Below are 24174 nucleotides of genomic sequence, written 5' to 3' on the forward strand. Positions count from 1 at the left end.
GAAATATGGTGCAGCATTTCAGTGGTATGCATTATGCCTCAACTCCTGACATAATCCACTAGACTCGATGCACCATGAAAGCAGGACTGTGTGTGCTTTCTTCATTGCTGTATCCCCACTACCTGTAGCTCAGAGCATGGCATATAATAGGTGCTCACTAAATATACTAAATGATTTACTTGGACTGAATGAAATGGTGCATTGGGCAATACTAGGGATGAATTGGACATATAGTTCTGACAGAGTGTGTTTAAAATTGAAATATGGACTACTGATGAAAGGAAATGCAGTTTAGAATGCAAAACTAAGCCTCTTTCTAATGGCTGTTTCCACTGATTCAAAAAGTCTGTTATATGTGGGGCATGCTTTTAAAAAATTGAACATGCTTACACACACATAAACTCCTCCAGCCTCTGGATTCCCATCAAAGGAATTCTGAAATTAGTGCTTCTAGTTGCACATTTACGTAACTACCTTTCTTTTGGCAAATGTGATTAACAGGCCTATATTAAATACTTAGGCAGTATTCCTTATAGTGAAAGCAGTTCCTTGGGGATTTGAGTGATTCAGACCTCAACTCTGGATCACACTAGAGGAGAGATTTATATCTCTGAGTGACAAAACTCCAGAAACATCAGTGCCTCAGATCTCTGCTGTTTAATATGGCAGCCACTAGCCACATGAGACTATTTACATTTCAATAAAACTAAAATTAAACTTATAAATTCAGTTCCTTAGTCATACTAAGCCATATTTTGAGCACTCAATAGCCATATGTGGCTAGTGCATATAGTATCAGGTAACTCTAATTTAGAACTTTTCCATCATCACAGAGAGTTCAATTGTGTAGTGCTATTCTTACACTTAGAATGGTCATAGTATTTTAAGATGAACTCTTTATTATGAAGGAATCAGAGCTGCTTGGTCTCTCATTTATAATTCAAGAGACTACCTAACCAAGATGCTGTATTTTTTTCTTGTCCAGAAATATGGAATGGATTCATTTGGGGCAAGTATTGCCATTCATGATGAAGGGGAAAGAGGTTAGGTGTAAGAGCCCGATGATCCAGGTTTAAATACTGCTCCATCCCATCACTTACCAATTAGTCAGTCTGAGCCTCAGCCTTTCTCTCCTCTGTAAACCAGCAGATGGAAGGCATGCCAAGGACTTAAGTAGACAGTCAATAAATGATGACTGAATGTGAGCACAGTGCCTCACATACATTAGATGCCATTTACTCCTTTTGTCTTTATTCGTGTAATGAAATATAACCATGTCCCCTTTCATCCCATTTTTGTGCTTTGGGACTATTTTTGGAAGTGCTCCCTAGCAAATTGCCCCAAACAATGGGCTCACTCAACTCTGGTCTAAAATGCAACTCTGGAAGACTTGATGCCAAAGCCCAGATGGTTTGGGGCTCCACCAGATATTAAATAAGACCTTCTACATGTGGAAGAAATACTTCTCGGCCAGCAAGTGGGTGACACTTCAGGAGGGAAGTGGGGGCTCCGGTGCCCCAGAATGGACATGGGCTGGGCAGTTAGTGGCATTTCTGTGATGGAGGAGAGCTAGATGCCAACTTCAGGTCCAGGATCATAGGGTTCAAATTTCTCACCCCCTTGGGGTTTCTGTCTACGCACCTTACGAGTCAGCTCCTGGTTGATCTGCTGGGTGCTGTTTTGTTTGCAGAGAGAGGAATCCAGTTGTGCAGAACATTGCTTTAACTGTGATTTGAGATGATCATTTTCCTCCTCCAACTTTCTCAAACTCTCCTTTGACTGCTCCCCGATTAAGGAAACAAAGCCCAGATGGAGGTGTTATCTCAGACTCCTGCAGAAGCCCCTCCTTCTGCCCTCACGCACAGCTCCACTTTGCACCCCATGTATCTCAGGCCTTCTCTCCCCTCCTCACTTGTCTTTCTCACCCTCCCTCCCTTCTCTCCTGAAGTCTGAGCACCCTCAGCCTCTGTGTCCCACCAGGCCCAGCTGGGCTCAGGTCTGGCCCTGGATTCTTACTCCCGAGGCTTCCCAGATTCTCCTCACCATCTTTTCTTTTTTTTTTTCTTCCTCTCGGAACATCTCGAGCTCTTGCTCCAGTAGCTTCTCCTTCTCTTTACTCTTTTTCAACTGCTCCCGTTTCTCCTCCAGCAACCTGGTTTCCTCCTGAAGCTGTTCTTCTAGACTGCATTTGGAGGAGGCTTGCTTCCTGTTCTGAGAAAACAAACACGGGGCTGAAAGTCAGGCACCATATTTTGGGGGATAAAAACCCCAGCCCAGACAACTGTGCACAGGGATGGCTGAAATAAATATGAGGACAACTCCTTGGTTATTTAGCGTGTTTAATAAAAAAGTTTCCTCTTAGGTTCAGCAACAGTTTTTCTTTGTTCAATTAGAAATACCAACTTATTTTATTTATAGATCTAGGTCCCACTTACTTACCAACTCTTTCCACATAAAATACTCTTTGAATAAATTTTAAAAAATCTTAGAAAAGCACAAAAGGAATAACTCAAAGTTAAAAAACTTTAAATCAACTGAGAAGGATAGCTTTTGAGTCCTAGAAAAAGAAATAATATTGTCCTTTGACTGTTTTTAAGCTTAGCCCCTGAAAATGCCTATTATGGGTTGTGGGAACTGGAGCTGACTGGCTGGCTTAGCATTCTAAATCAAATTCTGGACAAGTAGTTTGCAATGGATTGGTGGTGGCATCTTCCCAAATAAAGAACAATGCAATTTTTTTTGTTTTTTTTGGCCACACTGCTCAGCTTGTGGGATTTTAGTTTCCCGAACAGGGATTGACCCAGACCCTTTGCAGTGAGAGCTTGGAGTCCTAACCACTGGACCGCCAGGGAATTCCCAAGAGCAATGCATTTAATCTGAAACAGAGCAAATGCTTGAGCTGGCTGCCTACTTGCCCTCCATACCTGGTGTTGAATGTGATTTATACGATCTAGCAGGTCATTCAGTTTTACATCTTGCTCAGTCACTGTCTTCTGAAGCTGCCTCTTTTCCTTCTCTGAAATTTCAAGTTTTCTTGAGAACTCAGATAATTCTGATGTCAGCTCCTCTATCCGTTTCCTAAAGCAAAATGGCAAAAACAGGTGGATGGACTTCAGGGTCCATGTCGGTGGACTGTGGGCTGGCTGCCCGGGGCTTGCTACCCAACTCCTGGGCAGCAGCCCACAGGGTCCCAACTGGCTTACGACGGACAGAGCCTCTGTCTGGAGGGGAATCTGTGGTACCTGCTGGGTGTGAGTTCCTCCTCAGCCATTAGGGAATCCTTCTGCAGCTTCTGAAGTTCTCTCTGGAGCTCCTGGATGATCTCTGCCTTCTGCTTCTCCAGGCAAATGCAGCTTTGCAGTTTCCTATGGCAATCCTCCAGGTTACCCTTTGCCAGAATGGCCTCTTCTTTGTATTGGGCTGCTTGCTGAGCTGCAGAAGACAGGAGATAACCCGGGGCATGTCCAAGTGTGAAGGGAGTTATGTGTGAAGATCGGACTCTCAAATGAGACCAGTTAAAAAGTCTGTTCCTTGGGGCTTCCCTGGTGGTGCAGTGGTTAAGAATCTGCTTGCCAATGTAGGGGACACGGGTTTGAGCCCTGGTCCGGGAAGATCCCACATGCCGTGGAGCAACTAAGCCCGTGTGCCACAACTACTGAGCCCGAGCTCTAGAGCCTGGGAGCCACAACTACTGAGCCTGCGTGCCACAACTACTGAGCCTGCATGCCACAACTACTGAAGCCTGTGCACCTAGAGCCCGTGCTCCACAACAAGAGAAGCCACTGCAATGAGAAGCCTGTGCACCACAACGAAGAGGAGCCCCCGCTCGCTGCAACTAGAGAAAGCCTGTGTGAAGCAACGAAGACCCAATGTAGCCAAAAAAAAAAAAAGTCTGTTCCTTCATTCTGTGGCTTACTTCAATTTCCAGTCTGTCCTCATCTCTCTCTATTTCATTATCACTCCTAAGGAGCTCTGATAAATTATCTGTCTTCAACTACCCACCAGCTGTGAACTCCTTCTTGACTAAACTTAAACAAATTGGTCGAAATTGCTTGGTATCTCTTCTGCGACTCATCCTGTCATTGCAGACAAATCCTGACCCTCATGGAGTTTAGAGTCTAGTGAGAGAGCTGTAATTGGTTCACCTGACATGGAGAATACAGTAATGTTAAACTCACACTGACTGTGAACTCAGGAAGCAAGGCCAAAGCGGGTAAGTACAGTTGGAGATGGGGTTATGGAGGAACAGAGGCTGAGCTGGGCCTTAGAAGAAGGAGAAGAAAGGGAATTCTCAGGGTGGGGGGCACAGTGAAGGGAATGGGGAGGGCATGTGGGAAGATGATGGGAAGATATCAGCTTAACTGGAAAGGAAAGTGGGAAGGAATGGTGAGAGACAGAATTGAGGAAGTGCATGGGCTAGAGGGGGTTTTGGAGGACGTTGAAAGCCTGAGAGAAATGTTTAGACATGATTTAGTGGGTTCTTGAGCAGGGACCTGCCATAAAGGAAACAGTGCTTTAGGAAAATTGGAGAAAGACTTCTGACAATATCCTTTTAGCCCACGCCCTTGCCTCCACTGGGTATGAAGGAGTAAGTTGCTTACTGGGGCTTCTCTACACCAAATATCTCCCCACTTCCTGTAGTTTCTCCTATCATTTCTACTTAAATATCACTTTTCTCTCCATTTTTTTAAGCTTGGGATACTGGAAGAAAGATGATCTCACTACGGAAATAATTATACACCCAGAAGAAGGGAGGAGGATTTTTTTTAATAGGGAAGAGAGTAGGTTCAGCTTTGGGAATATTGGGTTAGTGGGGTTGGTCAGGTGGAGCTAGTCTCTAAAGACAAGACTGACCAGGTGCCAAGTCAGGGTGGGGCTCTAGGCATTGGAGTCACCTGCAGAGAAATGAGCTACAAGAAGCAGAGGTGCTCATCAAGGAATGAGTGTAGAGGGAGAGGAGAGGGCAGAATCTTAGAGACGGGTGACCACTGTCAGGGCAGGAGGGAAAAGAGGAAACAATGGTGAGATTTATGGAAGAACAAGGGACCTGTTGTGTCTCCAAAGCTAATAAATAACTGTTGAGGTGCGGGGTACCAACAGTGTGGACATCCAGAGAGTTAGAGGAGGGTGAGGAAGGAAGACGTGCTTTGGACCTTCTTTTTTTTTTCCAAATTGATACATCACTCACATAACATAAAATTTATCCTTTTAAAGTGTACAGTACAGTGGTTTCTGGTAGACTCACAAAGTTGTGCAACCATCAACATCTAATTCCAGGACATTTTTATCACTCAAAGGCAATCCCATTTCCAGGGCAAGAAGTTACTGGTGACCTCTGAGAAAGCACTTTCGGCAGAGGAGCAAGGACACAACCCACACTGCAAGAGAATGTGTGTGGAGACTAAAAAAGGAGAGTGTTAAAAACCAGGGAAGGAAGAAATGAATGGTGTGACAAAGGTCCCAGAGAAGGTGGAGAGGAATGTGGTGCAAAGAAGCAAGGTACAGAGCCCTGTGCTCTCCGTGGTGAGGAAAGGAGAGGACCTTCAGCTGAGGCTGCAGAGAAAATGGGGGGCGTGTGAGAGCAGCGGTCTGCCTTCCCAACCCGAGCACCTGCTGTGTGATGGGGGCTTCAGAGAAAAGGTAAGGTTGGGGTGAAGGAAGGAGCTTAGAGGGCGGTCCTAACTGCTGTGAGATGAGATGAGATCATGAGGAGATCGGAGTGAGAAAGTGGTGAGGGAGAGGGACACGGCCATTTGAGGAAAGGAAGGGGCTGCTCTGGCCCCATGGGTTGGAGTGTGTGGGGACAGTGCTTGCCCGGGGGCCTCACCAGCCATCCTGTGCTGCTGTTTGGCATCTTTGAGACAGTCCTTCAGCTTCTTGATCTCAGCTCCCAGGTGCCTATACTTGGCCTTGCACTTATCCTGTCTCTCCTGGATGGCAATTTCGAGTTCACTTGTCATGCGTTGCTGCTTCTCCAACTCCATCTCCTTTTTTACGAGGGTGGTCTTAACCTGCGCCAGGTCCTTCTCTAGCTTGTGCAGCATCTCATCTTTCTCCTGGAGGAGCTGAGGAAAGCAAAGTGTTAATGCTGATAGAGGCCTGAGCAGCGGCAGGGCGAAGTCAGTTAGAGATTGTCTTGAGCCCTCTTCCAGCCACCATCTTCTCTCGCCTGGATGTTGCAATAGCCTCCACCTGGGCTCCCTGCCTCCCTGTCAGAGATGGGATTTTGCAAATGCGAGTCAGATCTTGTTATGTCTCTGTTCAAAACCTCTACTGGGTCCATCTCACTTAGAAAAGGCCAAAGTCCTTACAACGACGTCCCGGGATGCTCATGATCTGGTACTTGGCTACCAGTCTGACCTCACCTCTTGCCGCCCCACCCTCTCTGCTTCCGAGCTGACTCCCACCTGAGGGCCCTTGCCCTTGATGTTGCCTCTGCCTGGAATATTCTTCAAGACTTTGGCCTGGGTGACACCCTTACTTCATTCAAATGTCTGCCCAAATGTCACCTTATCAAAGAGGCCTTCCCCGACCACTCTGGGGAAAACAGCCACCAAGCTGTTTTAGGAATTCATTAGTACCTAACATTTTACTGTATATTAGTTTTATTTGTTTGTCTCTAAAGACTGGAAATGTAAGCTCCATGAAAATAGGGACAGCACATGTTTTATTATAGTCTCATGCCTAGAAGAGTGCTTGGCATATAATAGGAGCTCAAAAATATCCGTTGGATGAATATATGAGTGACTCGAAGCTGCTTATCCAGACTCCTTGCTTCTTCTTCAACATCTCTCCAAATACCTCCATTTTGACTGGTGAATCACCTCCAGACCTTGAAATAGGAAGTTTGAATGACCAGCCACTCAAATCAATTGGATTATTTCTACTAGCTCTGATAAAAGTTTAGAGTTGAAACAGTACTGACTACAAAAACTTGCGCTGGTTTCAGAGTCTTTCTGCCCTTGGTTCCATTCTTAGGCTTTTCTAGGAGCTTGATTTACGTTGGTAACTACAGATCTTCTAGGGCATAGTTCCACTAATATTTTCAAACTGCCTGGTTTGCATATTTGTAAGTTATTTGTAATTAAAAAATTGAAATTCACATGAAATTGTGAATAAGGCTACATATTACTTTATAGCATTTCTTTCTACTCTTAGGCATAAACAAAAGCATAAGGGAATAATACGAGTGTGTCCCAAACTCACTATTGCAGGGCTGGGGAAGAACCCCTTTCTTACAGAGTCCACATCTCTATTAAGGCCCCTGATGTTTTGTTTATTTATTACGTGCCAAGAGAAATTCCAAGGAAGAGCTCAGAATTGCCCCTGGGCCTGAAGCACCGCAGTCTCACTGCGCATGTGTGGGTGCTCCCCAAGCAATCACAGCGAGTGCAGGGCCACAGAACCCGCTCCTGCCGAGGCCTGGCCTCACAGGGCCCTGCTGGCAGTTCCAACCACGGAGCTCCTCGCCTTACCTTGTCTTTCTTCAAATCGAGCTTCTGGGTCTCAGTGAACTGCACCTGCAGCTCCTGCAGTCGCTGTTGCAGGATGCCGACCTCCTTGTCCTTCCTCTCCACGTGGGCAGAGGTCTCTTCGCGCAGCCCGTGCAGGTCCAGCTCCAGCTTCAACATGTCTGCAGCGGGACAAGACAGAGTGCTTCTTGTCAGAGCGGGGCTCCGGCTTCCTTGGCTCCCTACCCTCTGCCGCAGCCCGCTGGCCCGCGGTTTACCCTTCATGATGTTTTTCTTCTGTTCCGACACGGCTTCTAGCTCCGAGCGCAAATCCTTCACGAGGTTCTGGTACTCCTCCACATGCGAGCACTGGCTGTCTTTCTGCTCCTGCAGGTGCTTCAGTATCTGGGCAGATGGAAGAGCAGGGCAGGGTGAGGACATGAGGGAAGAAAGCGTTATAGAATTCTGAGTGTCCAAAACAGGCAAATTCGTAGGGACGGAAAGTAGAATAGTGGTTGCCAGGGTTTGGGGGAGGGAGGATGGGGGGGTGACTGCTCGTGGATATGGGTTTCTTTTTGGAGTGATGAAAATGTTCTGCAATTAGTGGTGCTGTTGCCTAACTTTGTGAATACACTAAAACCCAATGATTGTACACTTTATTTTTATTTTATTTTATTTTTTTAAACATCTTTATTGGAGTATAATTGCTTTACAATGGTTCGTTAGTTTCTGCTGTATAACAAAGTGAATCAGCTATACATATACATGTGTCCCCATATCTCCTCCCTCTTGCATCTCCCTCCCTCCCACCCTCCCTATCCCACCCCTCTAGGCGGTCACAAAGCACCGAGCTGATCTCCCTGTGCTATGCGGCTGCTTCCCACTAGCTATCTATTTTCCATTTGGTAGTGTATGTATGTCACTGCTACTCTCTCACTTCGTCCCAGCTTCCCCTTCCCCTTCCCCTTGTCCTCAAGTCCATTCTGATTGTACACTTTAAATGGTGAGTTTTCTGGTATGTCAATTATATCTCAATTTAAAAAAGTAAAAAGAGAGTTAAAAAAGAAAGGACATGGCAGACTTCTTCTCATGCTCACACGGAATGGAATGTGCACAAAAGGAGCCACCTCTTCCTCCCTGCAACACTCAGTGTCATTGATAAGGCACCTACAGTGTGCCAGGCACTGTGTACAGCACCGTAGGTGTTGCAAACAACACAGACACCAATTCTTACCCCAGGGAGCTGACCTTCTGGTGGGATGAGACAGACAAAGAGCATAAAGTAGTGACTTACAGAAAACAAAAGTTGATAAGTGCTATGGAAGAAACAGAACAGCAAAAGGGGAATGGAGATGTATGGGGCCGGCAGGGGCGAGGCTGTGGGTTACAGTTTTAAATAGGATAGATGGGTTGGCCTCACTGAGAAGGTGGCCTCTGAGCAGGCACTTGCTGGAGGTAAGGGCGTGAGCCAAGTTGAGGTATCTGAGGGACGAGCTCTGCAGATGGAGGAGGGGGCTGTGCTAGCTGATGGCAAGGCCCTGGGGGGAGAACATGGAGGAGGCCATGTGGTTAGAGTGGAGTGAGTGATGGGGAGAGGAGGAGAGGAGGTGAGGAAGTTAGGGGGCAGTCACATCACATAGGGCTCTTAGTCCCTCAGCAAGAACTTTGGCTTCTACCCTGAAGGAGAGGGGAAGGGGATGTAACCAGAGAAGGCAGGAAGGAACATGTACATGTGGCCAAGGAGGAACAATTAGTTGTCTGGGCAGCAGGGGATGCTGGGGAGATAGTTATGTGATTTCACAGTTGACAATGAAGGAGGGTTGCAGCATGAAGACAGAGGGACAGCTGGAGAAATGCAGGGCAATCACCGTCTGACCTGGGTGTGGGCCCTACAGCGATTCAAAGGCCCAGTGTGTGCCAGGCCAGCTGAGGGAGGAGAGGACGACTGGCACTAACTGTGATGTGGGTAGTTCTAGTCCGAATAGAATGTTCACATAATGTGAAGGCTTTGGGTAGGATATACAAAATGGTGGGTGAAAGTGGATTCTGTTTCTTGAGGAAGTCTGTATCATTTTAAAAAATGGAGTGTTAAAGAAGAATTTGTGTTTAGTAGATACAGTTTCAGTTCTTTTTTTTTTTTGGGGGGGTGTGGTACGTGGGCCTCTCACTGTTGTGGCCTCTCCCGTTGCGGAGCACAGGCTCCGGACGTGCAGGCTCAGAGGCCATGGCTCACGGGCCCAGCCGCTCCGCGGCATGTGGGATCCTCCCGGACCGCGGCACGAACCCGCGTTCCCTGCATCGGCAGGCGGACTCTCAACAACCGCGCCACCAGGGAAGCCCCAAGAACTTCCTATAAGTCAACACAAAAAAGACTAACAACCCAATAAAAGATTGGTTAAGGATTTAAAAGCAATTCGTAAAACAGAAATCCACAGGACCGATTCACTTATGACAGGCTCACTACTTCATTCACAAGGTGAGTGCTGTGATGGGCCTCCCAGATCCCCTTCAGCAGTGAAGGACTTACTCCTCCAGCTGCTGGGGGTGATACCCTAAGATAGCCTCAGCTGTAAGCCCTCTTGGGGATTGCCTGGGCTGAAGAAAACTTTTGTCCAAGGTCATGTCTCTCCCTAGGAAGACAGCTCACATCCAATCACTGATCAACATGGAGCTATAAAGGCCAGCTCCCTTCTCCCCAATTTAGAATCGCTCTAAAGGTCCTTCCAGCCCCAGAGCTCCTCATGAGGTTGGCTGAGGCCTTTGCTGGGACCATCAGAGACCAGCTTCTCCATCTGCCCAACCCTGCTTCCTTCCCCTTCACAGGTGTTGATGCCAAGAACTTTCTCTAAAAACGTCCTGCATACCAGTCTGTCTCAGAGTCTGCTTCCTGGGGAACCCAACCCACAGCTATTAGAACTAAAGGAAATAAAAATTGAGAAAATGAGAAAATCTATTTTTTCCCCATCCATCAGTTTAGCACAACTTAAAAAGACTGAAAACATACCCTGTGAGTGTAGGGAAATTATTGTTGGTAAAGGTGTAAACTGGTAGAATCTTTTTGGTGTTCAATTTAGAAGTAACTTTAAACATTAAAAATAAGCATTTCCTTTGACCCAGCAAAATCCCACTTCAGGAATTAACCCCGTAGAGATAAGGATGTTCATTTACAGCTTGTTTGTAGTAGACAAACAGGTCAGTAGATGGTACAGGGTACAGTTATACTACAGAATACAAGGTAGTAACTAGAGGAAATCATCAAGCTATACATTTAAAAAGCAAAGTGTAGAACCATATTTATAAAATGACTCATTTATGTAAAAAGAAAACTATAACTTTTTACATAGCAATAGGATGGGGAAGATTGTCACAACATTTCGAGCAATTGCCTAGGGGGAGAAGAGTGGGGTGGAGAAGGCTGAAGGTGGACTTTTACATTTAATCTCCATAATTCTGTCTAGAGAGCCTATATTGTTGTATTACTTGTGTAATTTTAAAAAGCAATTGAAAGAAAAAAGAATCAAGTTCAGTCACTTCTTTGCAATGTTTTGTGGCTTTCTCCTCCTATTTGATCCTGAAGCTATGGTTTCCATGAGTCCTGTGACCTGGAATAGCCCCCTGCCAGACCCCCATGGCAACATGGAAGATTTGAGAGCTCATCTGGTAATTCACTTTCTGCCTTATTTGAAGTGGTGGCTCCTTAAATTAATTAAGGAGCCTTAAAATTTCTAAGGAGCAATCTTACAGGAGATGTGAAGGCTGAAAGTTCAAAGCTGAGGGCTACAAAATTCAAGGGAAGGAATGACAACTGGTTGAAGGTTTGGGTTTCTGGCAGAGAGGCTGGGACTGTTACAGGGACCACCTGGGAGCTCCTGGTCTGAGTGGTCTGGTTTAAGTCCTACCTGACTGACGATCCTGCTGAGCTCCCCCTCCAACATCTTCACTTGGCACTCCAGTAACTCGATGTTGCTCAGGGAAGTCTGGTATTTATCCCCATAGAGGTTTAAGCTCCTTTCTAGGGAGAGGATTTTGTCCCCGGCCAAGGCGAGTTGCTCCTGGGCCAAACGGAGCTTCTCCCCTGTGTTCTCATTATGATTTCCCATTTCCTCCTCATAGAGAATCACCTGTTGGTGTAGGAAAAAACAACAACACTGAACCCGTGGAAGCATCTAACGAGGAAAGGATATTGCTATAAGACCACTTGCAGAGGAGTCTCATATCTTTTTTTTTTTTTTTTTTTAGTGGTACGTGGGCCTCTCACTGTTGTGGCCTCTCCCATTGCAGAGCACAGGCTCCGACGCACAGGCTCAGCGGCCATGGCTCACGGGCCCAGCCGCTCCGCGGCATGTGGGATCTTCCCGGACCGGGGCACGAACCCGTGTCCGCTGCATCGGCAGGCGGACTCTCAACCACTGCGCCACCAGGGAAGCCCCTGTCCCATTCCTTTGAACCCATGGTTTTACTACTGCCAGTGCTATCACTTCCCAACTGACTTTATTTCAATGGCTTTGTTCTTTGGAATTTACTTGGGAGTCTACAAGGACGATACTCTCTGGTTTAAAAAGAAATACTATCCTCGGACATGAATAGAAATGAATGTCCAGAATGTACTTAAGCTAAGTCTACGCGATCTAAAACTCCAGTCTGAAAAACATGACTGATCCGGTACTGTCAGCGATTGACTCAGACTAAGTGTCTGGTTATCTTATCAACTGTGCAAGTGCCAGGAATTTATATATGACCAAAACCTGATTTTTCTAAAAATGACTGACTTACTGGACCTTATACCTCCTTCATAACCCTCAGAGAACCAGAGGCTTTTGCATTTAAACTGCCATGGTAATAGAATGGAGATGGTAAACTTACATGCACACCATACACATATATGTGCGTGCACACACACACCTCCCACACATACCACATGCCCCATGTGCATTAATACTGGAGCTTTCACCCAATTATGCCATTCTGTTTAGTTCCCTCTGTGCAGCTTCAAAAAAAATCAAGAATTAAAGAGGGAAAGTTGATAAAACCTGCTCAAGATGTTGTGAAGCTCTTCTCTAAGTCCAATGCCTGCTTTCTAGTAGCTTTGGCCTGATTTCTGTAGGTACATGGGCATATGGGACATTTCCATAGTTACTTTATCTATACCTCATCTTCTTTCATCTTGCAGTGATGGTGGAGAATAACCAGGTCGGAAGTCTCCTTCTCCAGGATGGACTGACACTGCAGGAGGGAACAGTAAGAAGTCTGCAGCTCCTTGGTGTGAAACTCCAGTTCTTGCTGAATGGCCAGCAACTTTTTCTTGGGTTGTTCGAGTTGTCTCAGATGACACTGTTTATTCAGCTCAAACTCCATGTGTGACTCCTCAAATGCTGACACTTGCTTCTTATTCTGTAATTGAGATCGAATATACAGAAAGGCTTTAGATTGTCACCAAGCAGGCATTCATTCTTTGATTTTTTTCATTTGTTCAACCATTCACATCCATCTATCCATCCATGTATCTTTTCATCTCCAGAGCACTTATTAAACATTTCACTCTATTCACAATTAAACATCACTTTGCACTTTCACTCTATGGGAAGGATTTAAAAGAAGGAAAAAACCATAGTTCCTTCCTACTATTTAGATCTACCATTCCTATTATGTAGGTCAGAAGAAAAAACATTCACATAAAGAACCTAGAGAGTAGTATAAAGATACACTCGATAATATGCTTATGTTTTGTCTTCATGTATAAAGATAACACAATTGACCTGGAAGGGAATGAATTTCTGGTTATGGTTCTTGGACTAAACTTGATTATTAAAAATGCCCAGATAAAAGGACAAACTCCTGGGGAAATAGCTTTCTGGAATGCTGGGAAACGGGAGGCAGAGATATTGTTCAGGCACATCTGGGCACTGACTCTGTCTCCTTCTGAAGGCAGATGTGACCTTGCAGATGCTGAGTGTGCGTGTGTGTGTGTGCATGTGTATGTGTGTGTGTGAGGTCTCTCCCTGCCAGTCTACAATCAACCTGAAATGCTGCCACACCCCACCTACATTTTCATTCATTCATTCAATAAGCATATGTTGAACACCTACACTGTATCAGGTATTCTGCTAATAGGACACATCCCTGAGTTGTTTATTCTAGTACAATTGAGATCTTTGCACTGATGCTTCTATATTTTCTTGCCCAATATTCCTGGTTGAAATGGAGCAGGACCCTATGGTCCTCCCCTCCACGTGCTCTGCCTGCCTTTTGTCTGTAGAAAAACTTTAGCCAAAGAATAAGTTTAATCAGAGAAGTGAGAAAATGCAGAAGCAAAGTAAAGCAGTCAAACAAGACCAACTAATAATAGTTCAGTCATTAAACAAAGTCAAGGACCTTTAGTTCCTCCTCAAGGGCTATAGATAATCTTCTGAGCCATATCCCTTGAGCTGTCTTGTAGATACTGAAACCCCCATGTGAAAGAAGTTAATTACATGATGACCAGACTGTAGCCATGACATAAGCTGCCACAATTCTGAGAAATGAGCTCAAAGAAATGGGAACAAACCCACCCTGGAACTGAAGATTAACTGTACTTAAAACAATCAAGATGACGCTGATCAGACCCACGGATGACCAATTTCAAGATGACTGTCAGGGCTGACTGTGCTGTTTCTGCATGCAACCCTCTCCCTCCACATATACACCCCTGAAACTCCACTTTAAAAGCTCTCGCCCACTGATTGTCAGTGGGGGGAGTCAGCCTTTGGATGTGAGTCTGCCCTCCTCCCCAGTTGCCAGCCTCTGAAGTAAAGCAAACTTTCCTTTTACCAACCTTGCCTCTCGAGTATTGGCTTTAGAGTAGCGAGCAGTCAGATCCCACTTTCAGTAACATGGTGACATGTGGAAGAGAGGGGGGTGAAGAGGGTGGCCCGTAGGCATTCCTTAGCGCCCTTCTCTGCTTATTGTCTTCCTACTTAACACTTTCCTGGCATGTCCTTAATGTGGCATTTCATATTCTGCCTTGCATTGTAATGATCTCTGTGCATCTTATCTTTTAATTAGATTATAAATTCCCAAAGGGCAGGGGTTATGTCTACTCCTATAGGGCCTAGATTATAGATTCATACACAGCTAGGTATTGAAGGAAAGAAAGAAACTAAATAGAGAATAAGCAATCTCACTGGCTCCCAAGAATCTGAGCTTGTGGCCTTGGCCTCATTAACAGAGTAATTTCAAACTTTTTTAAAATAAACTTTTTTTAATCGTTTTATTGAAGTATTCTCTATATATCATAAAATTCAACTACTGTAAGTGTACAATTCGATGATTTGTAGCAAATTTATAGAGTTGGGCAACCATTATTGCAATCCAGTTTTGGAATGTTTCCATCACCTTGAAAATTCCCTCATGCCCATTTGTCACTCCCATTTCTACCCCAGCTCCAGGCAACCACTAATCTGCTTTCTGCCTCTACGAATTTGCCCTTTCCAGACATTTCATATAAGTGGAATTGTATAATATGTCATATTTTGTGTCTGGCTTCTTTCACTTAGCATAATGTTTTTGAGGTTCATCCAGGCTGTAGCAAGAATCAGAATTCTGTTCTGAATACTGATTTTTACTGCTGAATAGTATGAATATACCATATTTTGTTTATCTGTTCACCAGTTAATAGATAGCTGGATTGTTTCGGTTTCTATTATGAGTAATGCTGCTATGAACATTAACATGGTAGCTATTGTGTGAATATATTTTCATTTAGTTAATTTGTTTAGCAAATATTAAGGGAATACCAGCTATGTGCCAAGCACTCTACTAGGCAATGGGGATACAGAAGTATATAAAACAGAATCTCTGCCTTCAAGAATTTTGCATCTACTGGGGGGAATGTGTGGAGGGAGAGAGAGACAGAGAGAGGGAATGAGAGGGAGAGAGAGAGGTAGCAAATTACAGAAGTAAATTACATAGTTTATTAAGAGGAAAAAGTGCTGTGGAGGAGAGTAAAGCAGGGGAGGGAGATGAGGAATGCCAGGATGGAGGAAGTTGTAGTTTTGAATTAATTTTGTTCTCATGGAAGATCACTTTGAGAAGGTGATATCTGAGTCCAGACTTGGAGGAGGCAGGGAAGGAGCCTGGTGGGAATCTACAACAGGAACACTCCAGTGAGAGGTAACAGCAGGCGCTAAGGCCTGGAGGTGGGAGGTGCCTGGCGGTGTTTGAGGAGCCACTTTGTTCTGGCTGGAGCAGAGACAGTAAGGGGGAGAATGGTACCAGATGAGGTGAGAAAGGAAAGGGAGGTGAGGTCCTCTAGGACCATGTAGGCATTTCTGAAAAATTTAACTTTTCCTTTTAGGGAGGTGAAAGGCCATTGGAGTGTACTGAGCAGAGAAGTGATGTGATCTCCTGTAGATACCACAAAGGACACACTGGCTGTTAGATTGAAAATGAACTGTAGGGAGCCAAAGATAGAAGCAGGGAGACCAGCGTGGAGGCTACTGCAAGAATCCAGGTGAGAAGTGACGGCGGCATGGACCAAGGGAGGAGTTGGGAGAAATGGCTGGATTTTAGATGTATATTTGAAAGTAGACTCCCCAGGATTTGCTTCTGCATTAGATGTGGGATGGTGGGAGATAATGGTCATACAAGGCAGGATAACTCCATGGTTTTGCTCTGAGTAACTGGAGAGATGGAGTGTTAAAGAGATTAATTCAGTAAGAGCTGGGACCCAAAAGAGAGAAAATCTTCTGTAGTGAGAGTGGGTGGAGACAGCACAGGTAAGATCAGGGAGGCTCAGCCCAGTTCAGAGCCAGAAAGACAACAGCTGACTGTGTCAGTTCAATCTGAAAGAGAAGACAGAAAATGCACCACAATGGTCATCAGGCAAAAAAAATCCCAGGCAAAGACAAACTGAACCCTTGGCCTGAGAGAATTCTTTCCTAGGCCCAACAAAGCTGAATTTTGTATTTACTCTGTGTAGCTACAAGTGCCAACATTTATAATAAATGTTTTTAGTTAAGTGCTTTCATTCTTTTCAAGATAAGAATTGTGCTATTCTTACAACTCATCTGTGAATGAGGTTCAGAGAGAAGGGACTTGGGAGTGGTGTGTGTGTGTGTGTGTGTGTGTGCTCAGGTGTGCATGCACACAAACATATATGGGGGAGGTTCTCAAGAGCCCAAGTCCTCTGTCTATACAGGTAAACTGTGGGGTGGGGAGCTAATTGGAAAAAGACATGGTCACGAATAAATACTTAATGTGGGTAGAACTCAAGCAAAAGAGTGAACATCTGGTGTATGGTTACTGCAGAAGGGCTTATCTTAGTAAAGCTAATACCCAATAAAATCCTTACCAAATTTTGCTCCAATCCTGTTTCTCTTGGCTTTATTGACAGTGACTTGATCACTGAAAATTAAGAAACAGGATTCCTGGTCCTTCTAGTTCTTGTGTGCAAGTATTGATTTTGACCTGCCTCTCCACTGCTGGATGTGTATGACCCAGTTGAAAACTGACTAGTCTCCTCATTATATTCTTTCTCTGCTTCCCCTTATTTCCATGTCCCCACTGTGTCTTCATTACCCAAAAGAATAAGAGAAATGCTCTTCTTTTAAAGAAGCCAAACTCTTTCCTTAGGGCTTCCCCTCCAAGTACATCATCTGTACTTTGGTGTGTTCATAATTGTTCTTTGACTTTAAAGCCTCCTGTGGGTAAAGAATGTCTTTTCCTAGTATAAAGCTTAGTAACCTGGCAGTGATACTGGCAAACTGTTAATCATCTCTTCCTCAGAGGACATGTTAAAACTTCTGGCTTTAATTTTGGTTTGAGGTAATATAAGAGACCAACCAGATGATGAGAGTTCACTAAAATCTTTCAGTACAGGGCAAAGGTAGCACCTGATCTAATTTGCCTGGTTATAAAGATCCAAGAACTGCTCATACCTGCAGAGAAACTAGAGTTTTCTTGGATGAGAATTAAACATTTGCACACTGTAGATACCTATGGGCTTAGGAATCAAATTTCAAAGACTTGGAGAAATGCCTAGACTTATCTGAGACCTATTAAATTTCTACTTATTTATCCTTAAGTATTCAAAAGATTATTTTTCTTAATTCTACATGAATAGAAAATGACATACTATGGATTAAGCCTGAATTTCACTTACATTTGTACCAAAAAGCAGTGTCACAAAGGTATCAATGCATTTTCTACTGCTTCTTTGTCTTCTTTTTTAAAAAAAATTTTCTTTAGAGTGAAGACATAGATATTTTATTAGATTCTGCTTTGACTTTTAAACTGAGATCTGGAGAAAATCAGCAAGTTGGAAATAATCTCATGGAAGTAAGATTAGTTCCTAAAATGACCATCCAGAGTTGGACATGATTCTGGAGGCCATCTGGTCTACCAGTGTTTCTCACATAGATTTCTGTCCAGGCCTCAGATGTCTTAAAAGATAGAGGACTTGGCCACCTGTAGGAACCTGTTGCCATATTTAGACTACTTTTCAGCCCTACTTATGGTCAAAGAGATTATAGCTGCTGCTCCCTCCTTGCCTATGTGGCCACTTGATCATAGAAGGAAATTAATTGGCCTGGCATGATTCGCTGTTTGAAAAGTCATGTTGGTTTCCACCCAATACTTTGTGCTTTTCAAGTTGATGCTAATTGATTGATGTTAAGTTCTATATTTTCCCTGATATTGAAGTTAAGCTGACAGGTCTATAATTACTGGGATTGTCCTTTTTCCCTTTTTAAAAAGATGAGCACTGCATTTACCCTTTTTCAGTCTACAGGGACTTTCTTTATCCCCTTGAGTTCTCAAAAATAATCGCTAGCAGCTATGTAATAACACCTGCCAATTCCTTAAGTACTCTTTATTTATTTATTTACTTGGGCTGCATTGGGTCTTTTTTTTTTTTAACATCTTTATTGGAGTATAATTGCTTTACAATGGTGTGTTAGTTTCTGCTGTATAACAAAGTGAATCAGTTATACATATACATATGTTCCCATATCTCTTCCCTCTTGCGTCTCCCTCCCTCGCACCCTCCCTATCCCACCCCTCTAGGTGGTCACAAACCACCTAGCTGATCTCCCTGTGCTATGCGGCTGCTTCTCTTAGAAGTATGTCATCAGGCCGTGCTGCTTTACCTAAAGCCGGCTTTTCAAAATACTTTTAAACCATTTTATTCTCTCTCCTAGCTTGTGCTGACTCTTCTGCTCAGGTTAGCATTGCTCTGAAAACTGAATCCCTGATAATTTTTATTTTTCTTCATTTAAGAGGAAAAGCCCCATCTTTTCCCAGTCATTGTCAGAACTTCTTTCTCTATTTTTGAGGTAGGAAGTGAGATATTTCCCATGTAAGCCTGGTTTAGCCTTATATCACTAGATAGGTTCACCTATTACTTTTTATATCTTCTACAAATTGCATTTCTTGTACTTTCTTATATTGGTAGAGTGTAGAACTATGTGTTTCAGTGACATCCATTTCCTTTGGACACATCTTCATGGTTTAGACATTTTTCTTATCAGTGATCTCTATTTACCAGATATTCACTTAAAAAAAAACCTCTTTATTTTGGAATAATTTTAGATTTACAGAAAAATTCCAAAAGTAGTACAGAATGTTCCCATATATTCTTCATTCACCTTCCCCTAATGTTAACATTTTACATAACCATGGTACATTTGTCCAACTAGGAAGTTAACATTGGTAAATTGCTATTACCTATACTACATACTTTATTTGGATTTTATCAGTTCTTCTACTATTTTTTTTTTTCTGTTCCAGGAGCCAATCCTAGATCCCACATTGCATTTAGCAATTTCTCTTAAATTTTTTTTATTCCCAATGATTCAAAATGATATCTTTGTGTGATAATTTCCATCGAGTGTATTAATCTTTATATATTCAATGAATTACTTTTATCTGCAGAAATCAAATTTCTTACAGTTTTATGCTAAAAATAATTCCTCAGTCCACTGCAAAGATGAGTTTGGCAATCCAAACTCTACTGAATATCAGGGTATTCTCTCCATGCCACCACCAGGGCCAAAGGAGCCTGGGAAACTGCTCTTTTTCTGGTTTGATCATCGTTTTACTATGATATCTCTGTTGTCCTTTTCTCCTTTCACTTTAATGGAGGCACTTTTGATACGTGAGCAGGGTTGGGACTAGAGTGAGGCAAGTGATGTGCAAACTTAAAGGAGGCATTCAGTCTCAGGGATGAGCAAGTACAGGGTTGGCATTTTTTGCACCTTAGGCACCTCACTTGGTTTTCCCTAGGCACAGCTCTCTCTGTTCGTGGGATTTGGAGCACAACATATTCTTTACAAGGTCACCTCCCTCTGCCTGCCACTCCTTTAGTTACACATAACATCTGATATAATATTTTGATTTTTTTCACACAACTGTGTCCTGAACTATGACCTCCTGCTTATTTCTCCAGCTCCTTGTCAGATATTAGTCAAAATTTCAGAAAGTCTTGGGTTCCCCCTTTGTTCCCATATTATATTTCCTTGTGGAAGGCAGATCTTGCATGATTTTCTGAGTAGATGAGTGTTAAGTCTACATCTAATTGTGTATTTGTATTCGTAGTCTGCAATTTAAATTCTGCACTAAGTGCTGGGGAAAAAAGAGCATGTTTTAAAGCTTGCTTCAAGCTGTTCGACCTTCTTCTGGGCAATTAGAATAAAAATGTGACGATACCTTTCTCCTTCCAAGTTGCCAGGTACATTTATTTGCCACTTGGCTTTCCCTGACTGGGGGAATAAATAAACTTGCAACAGCAATGGTGAAAATATCTTAAAACGTTGAAAGAAAATAAATTATGGTAATATTCTTCCTGGGATCCATTTAGGAAAACCAATGGATTTTTCTATATTTGTGACTTCCTACAGAAAGGACAGTAGTGCTCACTCAGTAAGACAAGGTAGAATTACTTTGTTGTTAGCATTTTTAGGGCATTGCAGAGGAACAATTTGTGGTTCTTATAGGGAGGTGGTAAGTCCTGGGAGAACTCTAATAGACACAATTAAGAGAGACCAGGTCCTTGACTGCAAGTGTTGAAGATTATGGTGATTGTTTACACAGCACCTAAGAGGCTAACTTGGAGGTCTAACAACAGGTCTGTGCAACAAGTACCTGCCTTACGTTTGCCAAGGACTCAAGTCCCTAAGCAGAAATGAAGACTGCAAGTTAGGAGTTCCTGGCAACCCAAAGTGTTTACAGAGCTATAGGAAAATATCTCCCAGCTGGCTCCCCAGCTTGTGTGGATAAATTTAGAGGCTGGCTTAAAGAGCTTAGAGCTAGAGTTTCCAAGGGAGAAAACCTCAGGGTGAAATGAAGTTGCCTCAGCTGATGAACTGCCTAGGCTATGGATAAGTATTAGCTCAAAATCACAGTCTCAAGAAAGATGATCATGCCAGGAGGTCCTCCTGTTCAGGACAGGTGTTACTGAGTATCTTGGCTTGGGCACCTCTGGAAGCAAGTCCTATGGCAAGGAACCAGATGTCAAGTAGTAGTTTATGTGGAAGGTGATTTTAGGAAACTCAGGTAGCGGGAGCGGGGAAATGAACAAGGCAGGGAAGGAAACTGTGAAAGGGTGTGTTACCAATGTTACCAACCTAGTTACCACTGTTGGGCAACTGATGCTGGGCCCCACTGAGGAACTCTGGGACAGAGCAAAGAGCATGCATGGAGTTATCTCCAGTGAGATAGGGCAAGGGAAATAGGTTATTTAATCAACCATCTCCCCATCAGTCATTGGTTGAGGGCTGTTTCTAGGGGTATTAACTCTTCTGTACTTCAGCTTGTCCTATGATTGGGTTCCTGCATCCAGAAGAAAAGCTTGTAGGCAGAGAGCTGCAGGTGTGGCAATAAAGAGCTCCTGCTGCACCGATAGGAAGTGACACCTTGGAGCAAGTGGGATGGTTGTTATTTTCATGGGTGATTTAGAAGTCTGTCTAAAATCCATTAGGAGATGCTACTCTCTTTATATAACTATGATCTGGTCTTTTCAGGGCAATGGGCCTCAGATGCTGCAAATCCAGGTGTGAAAGGCCAGATAAGGAAAAGACAGAGGCTCAGATGTAGATGACCTTGGAGATAGCTAGATTGAAAAATCCTGAGGGCAGGGATGGCATTTGTGTGTGTGTGTGTGTGTGTGTGTGTGTGTGTGTTAGGGTGTGTGTGTTTAATTCTTTCTCATTGCTTGCTCAATAAATGCTCTTGAATGACCAGTGGAAGAACTTTCTATTATTGGTCCTGCCCAAGGGGGCAGAGGTGGGAAACGGATGTTGAATCCCTTACCTGGCTGCTTTTCATCATCTCCTCCTCCACACAGAGCTGATTCTCCTGCAAGGTCTTCCCCTGTCTCTTGCAGACATCGTGTAGATTCTTGATGTCAGCTTGCAGGCTCAAGAGCTCACTCTTCACGCTGCTCACTTCTCTGTCTCTCTCCCCCACCTCAGCAGTCAGAAAAACAAAAGCATCAATTATGAACTATCAAGAAAATGCTTCCTTTCATTCACTTTAAATTTGCTGGAAACTTGTCCATCAACCCTTAGCTGTCATTACTCATCCGGTGTAATGTTTACACAGTATCCATTTGTGAGGTGTCTGGGTGTTCTGCATTATTCAGACAATTACTTATTTACATTAATTAATCTTCACCCACTACTGTGGGTGCATCATAGACACTTCCCCTGCTTTTCAAGAGAAAGTCAGTGCCTAGAATAATTTCAGGTTCCTAGTGGACTGTCTATAAATATTAATGGCTCTGTCACTGATGAGATGAACATAGTGAGATGTCAAATGGACTTGTCAAGACTACTGTGAATCAGTGATGGAGTTGATGTGGCTTCTGAAAAGTCTCTTAAGTTTCCCTTCTACCCACTAAACCAAAGGCCTCCCTCACCTATAAACCTAGTGCTTTTCTTTGGAGATGTACACCAATGGGAATACAAGTAAAATCCCTGGGCTGATTGCATAAGATCCCTGTCTTTGATTATGAGAGAAAAAGATTTGTTAATTACTGCTAGGTCACATGGAAATTAGTGATCAAGATCAAAATAGAGAATGGGGAGCATAGCAGCTTGGGTGGGGTTGAGGGTGTACAGCTGTGGGAAGAGGGGGGGTGCCCTGTCATAGAGGACGCCACCTTCCACTCCCAGTGTTGTGGGTGACAATGGTGTAAAAAGAAATTAGCAAGAAGCCCTCTGTGAACCTGTCCAGTGCTTTAGTCCTATCACTGTGCAAACCTTCTGTAAGACTCTTGAGGACAAGCACTACCACCTCCAAGTTTTAGATATTGGAACTGAGGCTGGTGCTTTTATAGTAGGTGCTTGCTTATGTTAAATTACCCAGAGCAGGCTCTTTGGTGAGGATTCATGGCATCTATTAAAGAAACACTCCCAAGAGAAATCAGCAAGGAGGTGGGGGAAGCAGGCCAGGGAAGAGGAAGAAACTGAGCAAGGGCACGATTTCAGACAAAGTTTTGTGGGAGTGGCTTCAGCCTAATTCCACAAGAAACTCCAGAGTGTAAGTTACACCTCAGAGTCTGTCCTGATTAGATGCAATGAAAGCTGGGCTGTCAGCCTCAGCATCAGCCAGTCAATGGCTAAGGGCTGCCTCATGGGATGTAAGCTCCCAAGGACGTCCAGCTTTCTGCTCTTATGAGCAAAGTGAACCCAAAAGCCCAAGGGCAATTCTTCTAAGAGAGTTGCAGGTGCAAAAGCACACAGAAGCCATGAGTGCACAGAAATGGCAAAGTGATCCGAGTGACAGTGTCCAAAGTCCCACAGGTGGTTAGCAGCGGAATGAGGAGGGCTCTGCTGTCCTGACCCTGCAGCCAGTGCTCTGCCGCCATGTCCCACTGACTGCACTGGCTTCTTAAATATACGAGCAGTATAACGCACACTCCCAGGGGGAGCCGGAGACCTGATATGGACATCATAAATCAAGCCTACTGGACAGGTCAGTTTAACAGACCTCTGCACAAGGCCGGGGAGGGGGCTGGACAGAGAATAACCACGAGAATCCGACACGGCAATGTCAGAGTATTCGGAATTCAGAAGGTTTCCCAGAAGTGCCGCTGTCTCAGCTGATTTATGCCTTCATTTCCATTTAGTACCTGGATTTTTAAAAAACCACTTTACAGTTTAATTAGGTTAACGGTGTGGCTCTGTCATTAAAAGCATTTCATTATCTCAAAACTCTCCCTCTTCCTCTCCTGCTCCTGTCCCTTGTTCCCCACTTTCTGAAAAATAACAGTGCATGTCAACTGCCCCAAGCATGTAATTACCATTAAGACAATTACAAGGGACTCTCTTAAGAGAATATGTGTAGAGCGGCTAAAAAATGGTGTACAGACACTGTTCTCTAAATAGAAAACAAAATCCTTGACCTGACAAGGAGCAGCAGTTTGATTCTAGTGCTTTAAATCCCTTTTCTCATAGCTGCCATACTGGGAATAGAGTATGGAGACTCACTGGGGAGCGGGGCCCTAGGGATCCCCTCCCCCCTTGCCACAGGACTGTCTTTCGCATCTATGAGCAGATTAGGTGACAATACAATGCCTACTCTATGGAAGTGTCAAATGCCCTATACTCTTGCCTTGATGCTGAATATATGCATCCTAAGGTGAGGGCCATGTCACCAGATTGTTGCATATGAAGCCTGGCACACTGAGGACTTATTAACAAAGTACCAGTGATATACAACTTGAGCCTCTCTATGTTAAAAGCTCAAT

General features: G+C 43.9%; 1 protein-coding gene across 1 annotated transcript in view; it reads right to left on the reverse strand.

The window, feature by feature from the left end:
- PMFBP1 (polyamine modulated factor 1 binding protein 1) overlaps positions 1–24174 on the reverse strand; it is a gene marked incomplete at its 5' end in the record, with an annotated part of 34881 nt that overhangs the window by 6454 nt on the left and 4253 nt on the right. Inside the window, 10 exon segments of the mRNA XM_081216000.1 lie at positions 1642–1779; positions 2044–2211; positions 2925–3078; positions 3243–3432; positions 5828–6065; positions 7476–7633; positions 7730–8051; positions 11351–11572; positions 12600–12842; positions 21735–21890. Coding sequence (XP_081072126.1) covers positions 1642–1779; positions 2044–2211; positions 2925–3078; positions 3243–3432; positions 5828–6065; positions 7476–7633; positions 7730–8051; positions 11351–11572; positions 12600–12842; positions 21735–21890 — 1989 coding nt within the window.

This window comes from Mesoplodon bidens, assembly GCF_964165515.1.
Source record: "Mesoplodon bidens genome assembly, chromosome: 18".
NCBI lineage: Eukaryota > Metazoa > Chordata > Mammalia > Artiodactyla > Ziphiidae > Mesoplodon > Mesoplodon bidens.